General features: G+C 30.7%; 1 protein-coding gene across 4 annotated transcripts in view; it reads right to left on the minus strand.

The window, feature by feature from the left end:
• Nucleotides 1–13,375, minus strand: part of TLK2 (tousled like kinase 2) — a 136,102-nt gene that overhangs the window by 47,467 nt on the left and 75,260 nt on the right. For all 4 annotated transcript variants that reach the window (XM_074260937.1, XM_074260938.1, XM_074260935.1 and 1 more), the window contains one exon: nt 1,952–2,104. In XM_074260937.1, the coding sequence (XP_074117038.1) occupies nt 1,952–2,104 (153 nt within the window). The remainder of the gene's footprint in view (nt 1–1,951; nt 2,105–13,375) is intronic.

Genomic DNA, 13,375 nt, shown 5'->3' on the forward strand with positions numbered 1-13,375 from the left:
GTCATATGCAGAGACAATATAGAAGTTAATAATTTGAGAAAATGTAGAAAAGAAAGTATAGGTAGAAAAATAGACCCAGGTCACAGAATTTGGGTTCTGCCATGGTTAAGAGATAAGATATGGATGATAAGCCACCAAAGGAGAAAGAGGTAACCAAACAAACAATAGGAGAATCAGAAAAGAGTAGGGTCACAAAAACTTAAGAGAAAAGAGAACAATCAAGAGGAGGAAGGATTAAGATACAACCTTTAGCAATCTAATTAAACTGTTCACTCTATTTCAAGACCAAAAATAATTCCAACTGCTACATTCAATGAAATTTTCTCTGTTCTCATATTGACTTCTCTGTGTCAACAACACAAGATCACATCAATTTTAATTTTTTTTTTGGATCAGTTTCCTATGAGGAAAAACACAATAATATTCACTCTTCCAATTGTCTTTCTACTTCTCAGACTAATTATTCTATGGTTCTATTTCTTCCTCCTGATCTCCCCTAAATATAAGTGTGCCCCCAGAAAGCTTAGTTCTTAGTCCTCCACTTTCTTCCCTTTAGAGATCCTATTCAGCCCCCTAACTTCAATCTAGGATTGACCCCACCTGTCCTGCACAAACTTCAAAATGAACATGCTGTAAAACAAAATCAGTAGTCGTCTACTCAAAATTTTTTCTCAATTTCTATCACCCATGTAAAAGTGCAAAATACTTTTATCGATAGCAGGTAATACTGAGGACGAGACAGAATAACCAAAAATGTTATCAGAACTATTTTATTAACTACCTACAACACTGATCTTTACTTTTGGTCCTCAGAACAAAATGAGCACTAATGAGATATAGGATAAGCACTTCACAAAAACAATAAAATAAAAATTCCTTCCCCCATATTGGTTATATTTGTTATTGATGAATGGAGACTACCTAACCTAACAACTATTAATTAGGTCTTAAAAAAAAAAAATCTAACAAGGTATAGTTATCAATAATAAATCATTTGGTGGTGTACAAATGGCAGTCAGAAATAATGTCATAATAGCACTGCTTACAAGTATCCTAGCCTAAAGCTATAATACAAATAACACAACCTAAATATATCAAAATAATAGCACCAGTTACTTTTCATTTCTTTGGAGTCATCAAAAAATATAACCAGTCTCCTTCTCCTCCACAATTCCTGAATTCCTATTAAAGGTTATAAACAGTTTCAAACACCCTAAGCTCCCAGTTCTTCAATATATTCTTCCCATGGCCCAATCAACTATTCTACTTGAATTATACACAAAAATGGTCTTTGCTTTCAGGAATAAGTTTTCTACTTCCATGATGAAGAATTCTGACTTTTCATCTGATCACAATCTTCCATTCCATCTCTCCCTATATCATACTCTTCTTAAACTTGTAATTCATGCTCCACTATAATCTCTAAACTCTATATCCCTCAGATTCTCATCCAAATCACCATATCTACACTGGCTACACTTCCTTCCCCTTCCCAATTTTGGTCCTTTAGTGAACCAGTCCATTATTAAACAACAAATTTCTCTAACTCTTTCCTCTATCTGCTATTCTTGTGTTCTTCCCTTTCCTTTTTCGGATCTCCCTCTACCCTTCCAAGGTTCTCTTACATTTGATTTGTTTATGTCTTGTATGTACTTATACTTCATAAAAATGACTGACAGATCACTACTAATAAAACATCACTGATAAGATAGTACATATTATTAACCTTTTGACACAACCATCTCAAAGAGAATTAATTCTGTATAAGAGTTCAGCCAATCAAGAAGAAAAGAAAGCTTCTATTCTAATTTTCACCTACCCTAATAATGAAGTTTCATCATTCATAAAATTTCCCCAAAGACAGTGAGAATAAAAGTTAAAAAATAAAGAATAAAAATAGTTATCAATAAAAAAGCTCTGAAGGCACACAATTCATAAACTTTCAACATACGTTTCATTTTCAGCGCCATTAGTCTTGCTTTTGCGTTGTTTCTGTTCATTGTTTGCTGGAGGGGTCTGTCCCATGGCAGGAGGTTTTCGTTTTGCTAACATTTTTCTTTGTCTCTCTATCTCTTCCCTCTGTGAGTTTATCCTTTCCTGTTGCCTGGAGATAGAAATTAAAAAGTTTAAGTTTCACTAAGAAATCTATTAACAAAAAAACCATATATCTTCCAGATTTTAGAGAAGGGGCAGAGATGGGGTGAGGGGAAGGGGTTGGGAAGCCATATCCTTTAAATAAAATACAAGTATTTTAAATACATTTAAATTTTAAATACATTTAAATACATCTTTTCAAAAACTTGTAATTTACAGCACAAAATCCTTTAGTTTAGTATAGTAAAAACAATGATTTAACACATTTAAAAAGGCAAATGAAACATGGTTTATGAAATCCAGAGTAAGAAATTAACTCTAGGAAGCACATATTTAAGGAAATCACAATCCTATTGAGAGGCATGTTATAGTAGAATACCTTTGGAATTAAAGCCTACTTCTAAAACATGTTATACTTGTCAAAATGTACTCATTATTTCAAATAAGTCACTTGAACAGCAAAGACATGATAAGGATCTAAGTATTTTGTAATATCATAAAATATACCTTTTTTTCACTCTCTTAAGTTGTCAAATCCAGGAAATATATTCTATTTAGAAATGAACTTTTTTTTTTTAAACAAACACCACTGTCTAAATTACTAAGTAATCAAAAAATATGACCAAATAGTTTTCAAAAGAAGATTCACAACCACTTAAAAGAATGGTCTAAATCAAAATTACTGACAAAGAGAAATGTAAATCAAAATAATCCTGAAGTTTTACCTCACATCCAACATGGGAATAGTAATAGTACAATTAACTCACAAATAAATTGCTGGTGAAAATGTGAATTTAGTGTAATCATTTTGAAAAGCAATTTGAAACAACAAATACAATAAATATAGAATTTTGTAAAACATTAACTGATGAAGACTAAAAAATTGGGAACAAGAAAACAACATTTATAGTAACAACAACACAATAAATGGAAAATAAGACCTACCACAAAGCAACCAAAACAATGCTGTAAAATAACAAAGTTGATAAGCCTAGCCCCAGAGAAGAGATATGAAAACATAACTTCTCCCACATCTTTGTAAAGGTAGATTCGCCCAACTGTGGAACACTTTGTATTTTCAGGATTTTTTTTTAAAGGTATTGATTTGTTTTGCTGATTGTTTTTCTACTCTTAAAAAAAATCTTTGCTATACTAGTTTTTTTTTTTTTTTTAAAGATTACAGGGAGAAATCGGTGACTCAAAACCAAAAGCAATCACTAGAAATCAATACAAATCCTATTTGTCCTTGATCTATATTGTAATTTACAAAGTACTTTCTAGCCAAATAGCACTTTTGTGCTTTTTCTTCCCCAATTTTCAAAAACTCTCTTCTTTTAGCTAAGACATTACAGATTTTGAAAAATCATAAATGATCTTTTCATGAGAATACAGAAAATAACAAAACACATGACATACACACAGTGGGGGGGGTGTAGGGAGGGAAAATTAGGGGGCCAGACATAAGACATAGAAGAGGACAGGTATTTTGCATGATAGACACACAGACACAAAGAAGAAAGACATAGTAAGGAGCAGATTTGAGAGTGATCGGTGAGGATGGGCTACGGTCTCTTCTCTGCTTGGGAAACCTCAAGTGAAGCCCCTAGCTGGTGCCATAAGTGGTCTCTCTTTTTCTGTCTATTCTAAATAAATGTATTTAGAAGTCTATTTAAGTTATTTAAGAGGGGCAAGAGAAAAGAGGAAAGACTGCAGCGCACAAAACTGAGGAGCAAAAACAAAGAAAGTTACAAAAGTGGCTTTTTTGAATGTGGTTAAATAAAGTCAAATTTATATAATGTTATTAAGCAGAAGCACTATATTGTAACAAGCTCTATTAAAACACCTAAAGAAAAAACCATGTGCTTTTTGTGATTTTTGTTAAAATGGGCTACTATGGGGGCATCTAGGTGGGGCAGTGGATAAAGCCCCAGCCCTTTAGTCAGGAAGATCTGAATTCAAATCTGGTTTCAGACACTTAACGCTTCCTAGTTGTGTGATCACTTAACCCCAACTGCCTCAGCAAAAAAAAAAAAAAAAAAAAAGAGGCTAGTATGTTCAGTTTCTGCAGATTGAATCAATATAACATTTCTACTGTAAATCTTATCTTATATTATATGCAGGTTTTTAAAAGTTATCTTTCAGCCACTTTCATCTTTTACTGGTTTTTTTTTTTTCTAATTCAATAACTATTAATGATACTAGTTTAGAGTTTTGGGGGTGTTGTTTTTTACCGATTTGTCATTGGTACAGGAATTAGGGGGTAACTGTATTATAAGTTTAGAAAAATAATTTCTATTTTTACCAGAGTTTACACAATACTATATGTAATCCAATTGAGGGTTTGATAATACTAATTTACTAATCCAATTAGTCCTGGCTTTTTTATCTTTCAGAATTCAAAAGAGAATAAGAGCAAAACCACTACATTTTAAACATATAGAAATGCCTTACAAATTTAGTTACATATTTTAAAAAATTAATTAATTTATTCATTTATTTATCATTATTAATGGACAGCTGGGTGGCCCAATGGACAGAGAGTTGGGACTAGAGTCATTTTCCTGAGTTCAAATTTGGTCTTATAAACTTACTAGCTATGTTACCTTGGACAATTTAACCCTGTTTGCCAGTTTTCCTTCTCTATAAAATGAGATGGAGAAGGAAATGGCAAACTACCACAGTATCTTTGCCAAGGAAACCATAAACAGCATCATGAAGAATTAGACATGACTGAAAGAACTAAACAACAATTATCAATGTCTTCATCCTTTTCTGATTAAAAGTTATAAAAGTAATGATTTAATCTAAATAATCCATTTTATTAGCACATATTTGAATAAATAGCTATCAAAACATTTGTTTCCAATTTATGAATTTTCCCTTTTCTATTTTTGACACTTTAAAAATGGTTTTCTTCTTTTTTTTTATTAAACTATCCAATTTTATTTTAATACCTTAAAAATCAGATTCTAGTTTTAATTATCAATTCAGTTAACTGTTTTTACTTTTAATTTTGTTAATCTGTGATTTTCAAAACTTCTAATTTAGTATTTAGTTGTATTTCTTAAACTTTTTTACTTTATTTATTTGTTGATTGTTTAACTTGCATACACAATTGAGTGATATTTCCTTTCTCTGTATGTGATAAGTAACCTTAGAAGGATATATTTAACCCTAAATTTTTAAACTAAATTCAAAGAGTTTTGATATACTGTGCTTCAGGTTTGCAATTTACCAAACAAAACACTCTATATTGTTATCATTATTATTTTTTGACCCACCAATTCCTTGGGAACAAAGTATATAATCTCTCATTAATTTTTAATTCTTCTATATATTCCCTTTAAGAAATTTTTATTATATCAGTCAATAAGAATAAGGGCAGCTAGTTAAAATAGTGGATAAAACACCATCCCTGAAGTCAGGAGGACCTGAGTTCAAATATTGTTTCAGACACTTAACACTTCCTGACTGAGTGTTCTTGGCCAAGTCACTAAAACCCAATTGCAGAGGGTGGGGGTGGGGGTGTGGAAGAATGGGGGATAATATATTAAATAGTTCTCTTTTCTGTATTTTTTGGGAAGTTTTATGCCCAATATTAAGTCAATTTTTGTTAAGATGTTACATGTACTACAACTGGAAAACATACACCCTTTCTGTTTTTAAGTAATTACCAGAGCATTATCATTTCTAATTTTTCTAAAAAAAAATTTTAGGAAATTTTTGGTCAAGAAATCTGAAAAATGTGTTGACCAGGAAGCAAACTGAGACCATGATAATTACCTCTGTTCTATAGAGATCACCTGAAGTTTAATAGCATTTGCTCTAATCACTTCATTAAGTTCTGTATTTATTCTTTTATTTTCAATGTTTCTTGGTAGGTTCTGAAATAGTCTACCACATATGGGGCAGATCAAATTCACAGAGTTAGTTAACTGTGTGTTTTTCTCCAATCCTTCTTGTACTTTTATCTCTCCTTTTTTCCAGTCTTCATCTTTATGGAAAAGATGTTAAAAGAAGACTTGGCTTGGGGCAGGCTAGGTGGCGCAGTGGATAGAGCACCAGCCTTGATTCAGGAGGACCTGAGTTCAAATCTGATCTCAGACACTTAACACTTCCTAGCTGTGTGACCCTGGGCAAGTCACTTAACCCCAGCCTCAGGGAAAAAAAGAAGAAGAAGAAGAAGAGGAAGACTTGACTTAATGTAAGTGATTTATAGTTGAAGTAATCTGTTTCTTCACTGTTGCCTCTTTTAATCCCCTCACTTGAAATCACAGGATTTCCTCTTTCCTCTTCAGTTTATCTTCTGACCTTAGAATGTGTTTTCCATAATACAATCTTACCTTCCCTATGTCACCAGCTATTTCCCATGAGTTTAATATATTTCTATGCCAAATTATGTACTGAATCTTTCTCAGTTCAATTCAAATGAAAGAGATTCACATGGTGCCTGTTTTTCCAAACACCCTTGTCAGAACTTATTTCTCCATTTTCTATCTAGTACACATCACTATTATGTGAGAGAAGGATTCCTCCCTTTCCTCTTACTTTCTTTTCAGATCCTCAAAACAAAACAAAACCATGCCCAGGACCCTGCTGATTTTATTTAACTCCATTTATTCCTTGAAGACATTTAAGGGAAGTTTATTTTTTAATCTTTCTGTTTGAATATAAGATCCTCCAATGCTCAGATGTCTCTATTTTTAAAGTTTTCCCCTAAATTCTTTATTTCCATGCTGCTTTGGTCTTTTCATTAGAAATGCATAGAAATCCTCTATATTCCATTAACACTCTATTTTTTTCCATTGTAAAGTTAGTCAATTTTGGAATATAATTTGTTTTTTTGGATACAAGCTTTCATTGTTTTATCTATTATATCATAATCTAAGATCTCTCTTCCTTTATATTAGTACATCCAAAATTTTGTGAACTTGACATTTTTTTTTTAAAGATACTTTACTTCCCCTCCTCCCCCTTTTCTGGCTACTTGTGTTAATAATTCTTCAATCTGGAAGCACTGATTTTGGCCACAATGTTCCTGGGAGTGACATTTTGAGGTTTCTTTCAAGGAAGAGACTAATGGATTCTTTCTATTTTCACTTTCTTTGCTGTTCTAATAGTTCTATCTCGGCAGTTTTCAACTATGACTTCTAATGCATAATATCATGGCCTGTATTTAGTCAGGATTTTCCAGACAAAATGATTCTTAGATTATCTCTCCTGGTTCACTTTTCCAGGTCAGTTAAAAATCACTCCTAGTCTACTTTCTGGTAGAACTATATAGGTCTGAGGGAGATTAATTCTTGGGTAAACTTATTACCTTCTGATAACTGTAACCTTTCTTTCTCAGCCTTTTGGATCTTAATTCTTATTACTTTTAAAATTATATTCTATAGCTCTTGTTTTTCTGGGTATTATTTTAATACTTATGCCCAAGTATTGAAGCACTCTCTACTTGGACTTTCCCCTTAATCTGGATTAACTTTTGGGAGAGTCAGTGCATGATATTCCTCACTGGATTTGGCATTTTCTTCTTTGTAGTCATATCTCTAGTTTGTTGCTGAACATAGATTACATGCTTGGCTAATTCCAAATTCTATCTCTCATGGAGTTCAGTTTTCTTGTGGCTCCACATAGGATTTTGTCTTAGCTTTTTCCCTGGCTCTTTCCCAAATCTAGAAGCAACTTTATCATTTCCTAAAAACCCAAGAAGCTCAAACCAGATGTTAGCAATGTCTGCTTTCTGGTTTTCCCAACAATTTTAATCAGAAAAGGGGAGATATTTCCTAAGCCATCTGTTTTCAGGTTGAGTTCATTAGATTAGATTTTCCCTTTTCTAATTTGATTCACTGATAGTTTGCTTTTGTATTTAGTAACTAAGTAGTACCAAATGTTTTAGAGGGTTTTTTGAAAGATAATCAGAATTAACAACTTTTTCAGTTCATTTAAGAATTAAATGGCAAGTTTCAGACAACATTTGAACTCAGGTCCTGCTGACTCAAAAGCTAGTATTCTATTCACTATGCCATCTAGCTGACCCACTAAATAGTTTTGATAATGCTGATATATAGTACATTTTGAAGTCTAAAAATGCTATTTCCACTCTTTTCATCATTTCTCTTTAATAGTATAGCTTTTTTCTCCAAATAAATCTTTTTGTGTATAAAATATGTATATGATATATATTGTTTATATATGTAAATATGTGTGTGTGTGTATGTGTGTGTTAGTCTGGCATGGCATTAAATGTACAAATTAACTTTGTACTGTCATTTTTATTATATTGGCACAGCACTATAATAAGTATTGGCTATTTCTTCGACTACTTCAGATGTTCTTATTTCTTTGCAGACATTTTGTAATTTCACTCATTCAAGTACTGAATATATTTTGGTTGATGGAATCTCAAATAAGTATGAATTTTGTATTAACTCTGAACAGAATCTGCTTTCCAATTACAACATCTTGGACTTTTCTATTACATAAGATGTTACTGATTTCCAAGGATATGTGTTATAGCCTGAAACTTTGAAAAAGGAATCTGTTGACTCCTTAGTATTTTCTTAATAAATAGTAATACCACCAGCAAATAAAGATAGTTATATATCCACTAAGGCTACTTTATCTAAACCATTTAACTCAGTGATTCCATAGGACATCACTGACAAGAGAGCTTCATAGCAAAAAAAATTGACAATTTTTTGTGATAGTAAAGAACTCTTAAGCACTGAATATTTTTCCAACAATTTAGATTATTCCTTATTGTTTTAAAGGGTATTTTATAATTGAATCTATAAAGTTATTTTCTATGACTTGGTAGGCTGATGTGCAAAAGAGTTGATGCACTTTGTAGATGGTTTGGATGGAATTTCTCTTTTGTATTATTGCTTTTGGGAAGTTTTTTATTATATTTTTTATTTTTTATAATATAATATATTATATAGAAATTATATGAAAATATTATCAATATAAAGCAGATTTATTTTGTAGTCTACAATTTTGCTGAAGCTACTTTCTCTAGTAGATTTACTAGCAGAAACAATAGTAGAATCTGATTGAGGTTTGGAAAACTTTTAGGAAGGGATAAAGTTAATTGTGTAAGGAATCGTGTCAGGAAAGGACACAGAAAAAAGTAGGAAGATAAAACCTAAGTGGAACCACAAGGTGAACACACAATGAAGAATTCTGTGAGAGGTGGGACCTTATTTAGCCACATGTTACAGGATCAACCAGGAGGAGGAGGAGGAGAAGAAGGGGGAGGAGGAAGAAGAAGACAGTGGCAGCAAATAAGACTGAAGCATTTAGTCTTTATCCAGAAAAAGAAGAGAATGCAAATCTCAATGAGGAAATATCACAGACTGATGCTCACAAAAGGAAATCCAAGTAGAGCTCCACAGAAAAGAATTTTGGGCATAAGGACTACAACAATACTTTAGTAGAACAAGAGCTGCAAACAGTAGTCAGCAAAGATTTAGAAAATCTTTGTTGATTTCCTAAGACTTTCTAAATTATCTTGTCATCAGCAAATAGTGATGATTTCATCTCCTTTTTACCTTATATATTAATTTATTTCACTTCAAAGCATCTCCAGAACTATATTGATTAACAGCAAAGGAATAGATAACTTTGTTTTGCTATTAAATCTATTGGGGAATATTCAAGTGTATTAGTACACTAACTTTCATTTTTTAAAAAATATTTTAAAAGGTCCCTCAATGTCTACATGAGCAGCTAGATGATGCAGTGGAACTAACATTGGGCTTGAAATCAGAAAAACTCATCTGAGGTCAAATTTGACTTCAGACACTTACTACCTGCATGACCATAGGCGAGTCATTTAATTCTATTTGTCTCAGTTTCTTCATCTGTAAAATGGAATAAGGAGGAAATGGCAAACTATTCTAAAATCTTGGCCAAGAAAACCTCAAATGGGGTAACAAAGAACCAGGCATGACTGAAACAACTGGTCAACAACAATATCAAAAAGAAAACAATTATCAATACTAGCTGTAAATAAGAATGGGACAAATTCATCCATGAAATATTTGGAGGAGGTTAGAAAGAGAAATCCACTAATTTATTGTTTAGAGAGAAAAAAAAGCTCTTAAAAATAAAGATTTACACTGAATTAAAATGAAGAACTTAAGTAGAATTTATTATGACTTAAGCAAATACAGAATAGGAAATTACAAACATGAGTACAAGCAATAGTAAAAATTGACATGACTAACAGATATAAGAAAATTACACTTTGTTCTAAGTGTAACATAAATAACAAATAGCAATATTTAATGTACATATACAAAACTGCATGGCATCGTATGAAGTGAGGATACATTAGAAGCTTTTCCAATAAAATAAAAGATGTCCTCTATTTCTGTTATAATTTGATATATGGCACATATATAAGTACTTGGGAGAAAAACCTAATTTGATTATAGGAGAAATAACATAAAATAGTAATAGTTGAAAACTATATGATATTCTTTGTAGACCTAGAAAAATCTTTTTGAGAGATAGAAAAAAAGACAGAGACAGAGAAAGAGGAGAAGAAAGATAAGAAGGAAATTAATAATCAGAATTTTTTTTAAAACCTTGGAAATGATAGATTAATAATAACTAATTAATAGGAATGGAAAAAGTATATACGTTGCTTAGCTATACAAAGCACTGTGACAAATATTAACTATATGCTAGTGTATTAAATACCTAATGAATAAATGTGAAAATATCAAATACATTCTTAAATGATCATAAATTCTATTCAATGAAGGACCACTGAAGAAAAATTAAAAATTAATTAGACACTAAATAATTTAATCCTCAAGAATTGATGAATCAAAGAAAAAAACATAAGCTAATTTAATGAAAGGAAATGACAACATGTGCCGAAACTTTGAGATGTAGTCAAAGCATCCCTTAGGGAAAAATTTTTATCTATATTTAAAACTTTTTTAAGAGCAGAAAAGTAAAAAAAGAACAAAACAACAAAACCTCACCCAATCTCAAAACCCTATCTACAACAATAAAGTTTCTGAAAATTAAAGGAGATAAGCAAAATTTAAATGAAGTTGAACTGATAATTAAAACTGGGAACTGGTTATTTGAAAACCCTAACATGAAAGAAACATTAAGATGACATATTTTTCAAAAGAAAACCAAATGAGCAAATTAAAAAAAAAAAATCATATCAGATAAAGAAATGTAAAAAAGAAAAAAATTAGAAAACATTTCACCCAATTTTATGCCAAGAAAATTGAAAATATAAGTGAAGTATTTAAATACTTACAAAACCATGTTAAATAAAGAGAATTCAAATAATAATATTTTGAAGGAGCTATAAATGACCTTCTGGGAATAAAAAAGAAATCAAGAAGTATATTTAAAAGCATAATGGACTCCATTTCACATAAATTGTTTAGAAGAGCAGAGAAAGATGGCATCCTATAACAATCCTTTTGACATAAATATATTCCCAATAGCTAAATCAGAAAGAGATGCCTATAACCAGGAAAAGATGCATCAAAAAGAGGAAAATTATAGAACATTATTTTCCCCAGGAATATTGATTTCAAAATATTAATACCTGGAAAGAAGTTATTGCAACATATTTAAGAGATGGCCAGGTTGAATTTATGCTATGAGCACAAGGTTTATTTAACATAATGTTGAAAACTATAAACAAAATATACCATACATCAATAATAAAAATTATTATTTCAAGAGGTAAATAGCTACTGAGAAAATGCAAAATCATTGTGTTAAATAATAACCCAACAACAATAGTAACCAAGAAATACAACAACAGATCCATCTATAAAGTCAGCTGCAATATTTAATATAAAGAATAAGCATTATCTATTTTGAAGAAACTCTAGAAAAGTCTTTCAAATATGGTCAGGGGTAAAGCAACAATGTCTAATTCACTACAACATTAAAAAACAAGAAATTGAAGGAATTTTATTATCACTTTTTTGCAAACAGCATGATGAAATTTAGAGAACTCTATAATGTTAACTAAAAATTAATTGAAACTCTTAACAATTTAAGTAGCAAGTATTAAACCTAGTAAGTCAATTAGCCTTTCTACATATTAGCAACAAAACTAAACCATTACAAACAGAAAAGGAAATTACACTAAAAATAAATATATTTTACATACAATCTCAGAAAACAATTAAGACATGTACAGGAATTAATTATATGACTACAACTAAAAAACTCTTTACAGTAAAAATGAAAAATAGGCTAATCAAATTAAAATTGTAGTACTATTTAAATTAATTTAGAGAATCAACATCATGGCAATATACTGAAAGGTGATTTTGTCTAAGTCGACAATGACAAAATTCATATAGATGAACAAGATCAAGAGTCTCAAGGGAAAGCACAAAAATTGTGGGCAGTACCACCAATAGAGATAATAATGGTACTATTACCAGATCTTACAACTATGCAATAAAACAGTAATTATCCTGATTTTTGTTATGTTTTTTTAAAAATGGAAAAAAATATGTAACAATTTAAATACATGATATCCCATAGCAAACTAAAGGACTCTAGTTAATGGAATAAGACCTGACTAAATGACAAAATTGCTATGAAAATTCAAAAACAGTGTAATACCATCAAAAGCTCAAATTGTACTCATGATTTTAGGAAAAAAAATGTTTTCTAAATCACATCATAGACTATCTAGAGAACCAAATGAGGAAGATGTCAACCAAAAAAGGACCATTTTTAAATAAAAAAATTTATGTACAAAATCAATGTGGATCAATTTGAAAGAAAACAGTTAACTAAGGGAAAAACTTGTCAGTGTTTTTTGATCTTATGTCCAAGATATATGAAGAACTAACATAAAATAAAAGCCATTTTCCAACAGACACATGCTTATAGACATGAAAAGAAAATATTTAAAGGGAAAAACTCAGTAATTATAATGAAAAAAATGTTTTAAATGATTAATAAGTAATAAAACTATAATAATTGACACTCCATTTCATGCTCATCAAATCATTAAAAATGACAAAAAGGAAAATGACAACCATTGGAGATGTTGTGGGGGAAGGATAGAAATTAAAAGAAAAAGGATAAAAAAGGCTTTTTACAGAAATTATTGGTCATAAACTTAGGTCAACTGAACTGATACTCAATATAATACAACTAATCAACTTAGAAATAAGCTTCTTAGTAAAAAGAAACTAAAATTAGTTTCTTAACAAAAAGGTAATAGACTCAAAGTTGTTTTCATCAATGAGAATTTCGATTTTTAATTGTT

This window comes from Sminthopsis crassicaudata, chromosome 4 (assembly GCF_048593235.1).
Source record: "Sminthopsis crassicaudata isolate SCR6 chromosome 4, ASM4859323v1, whole genome shotgun sequence".
Taxonomy (NCBI): Eukaryota; Metazoa; Chordata; class Mammalia; order Dasyuromorphia; family Dasyuridae; genus Sminthopsis; species Sminthopsis crassicaudata.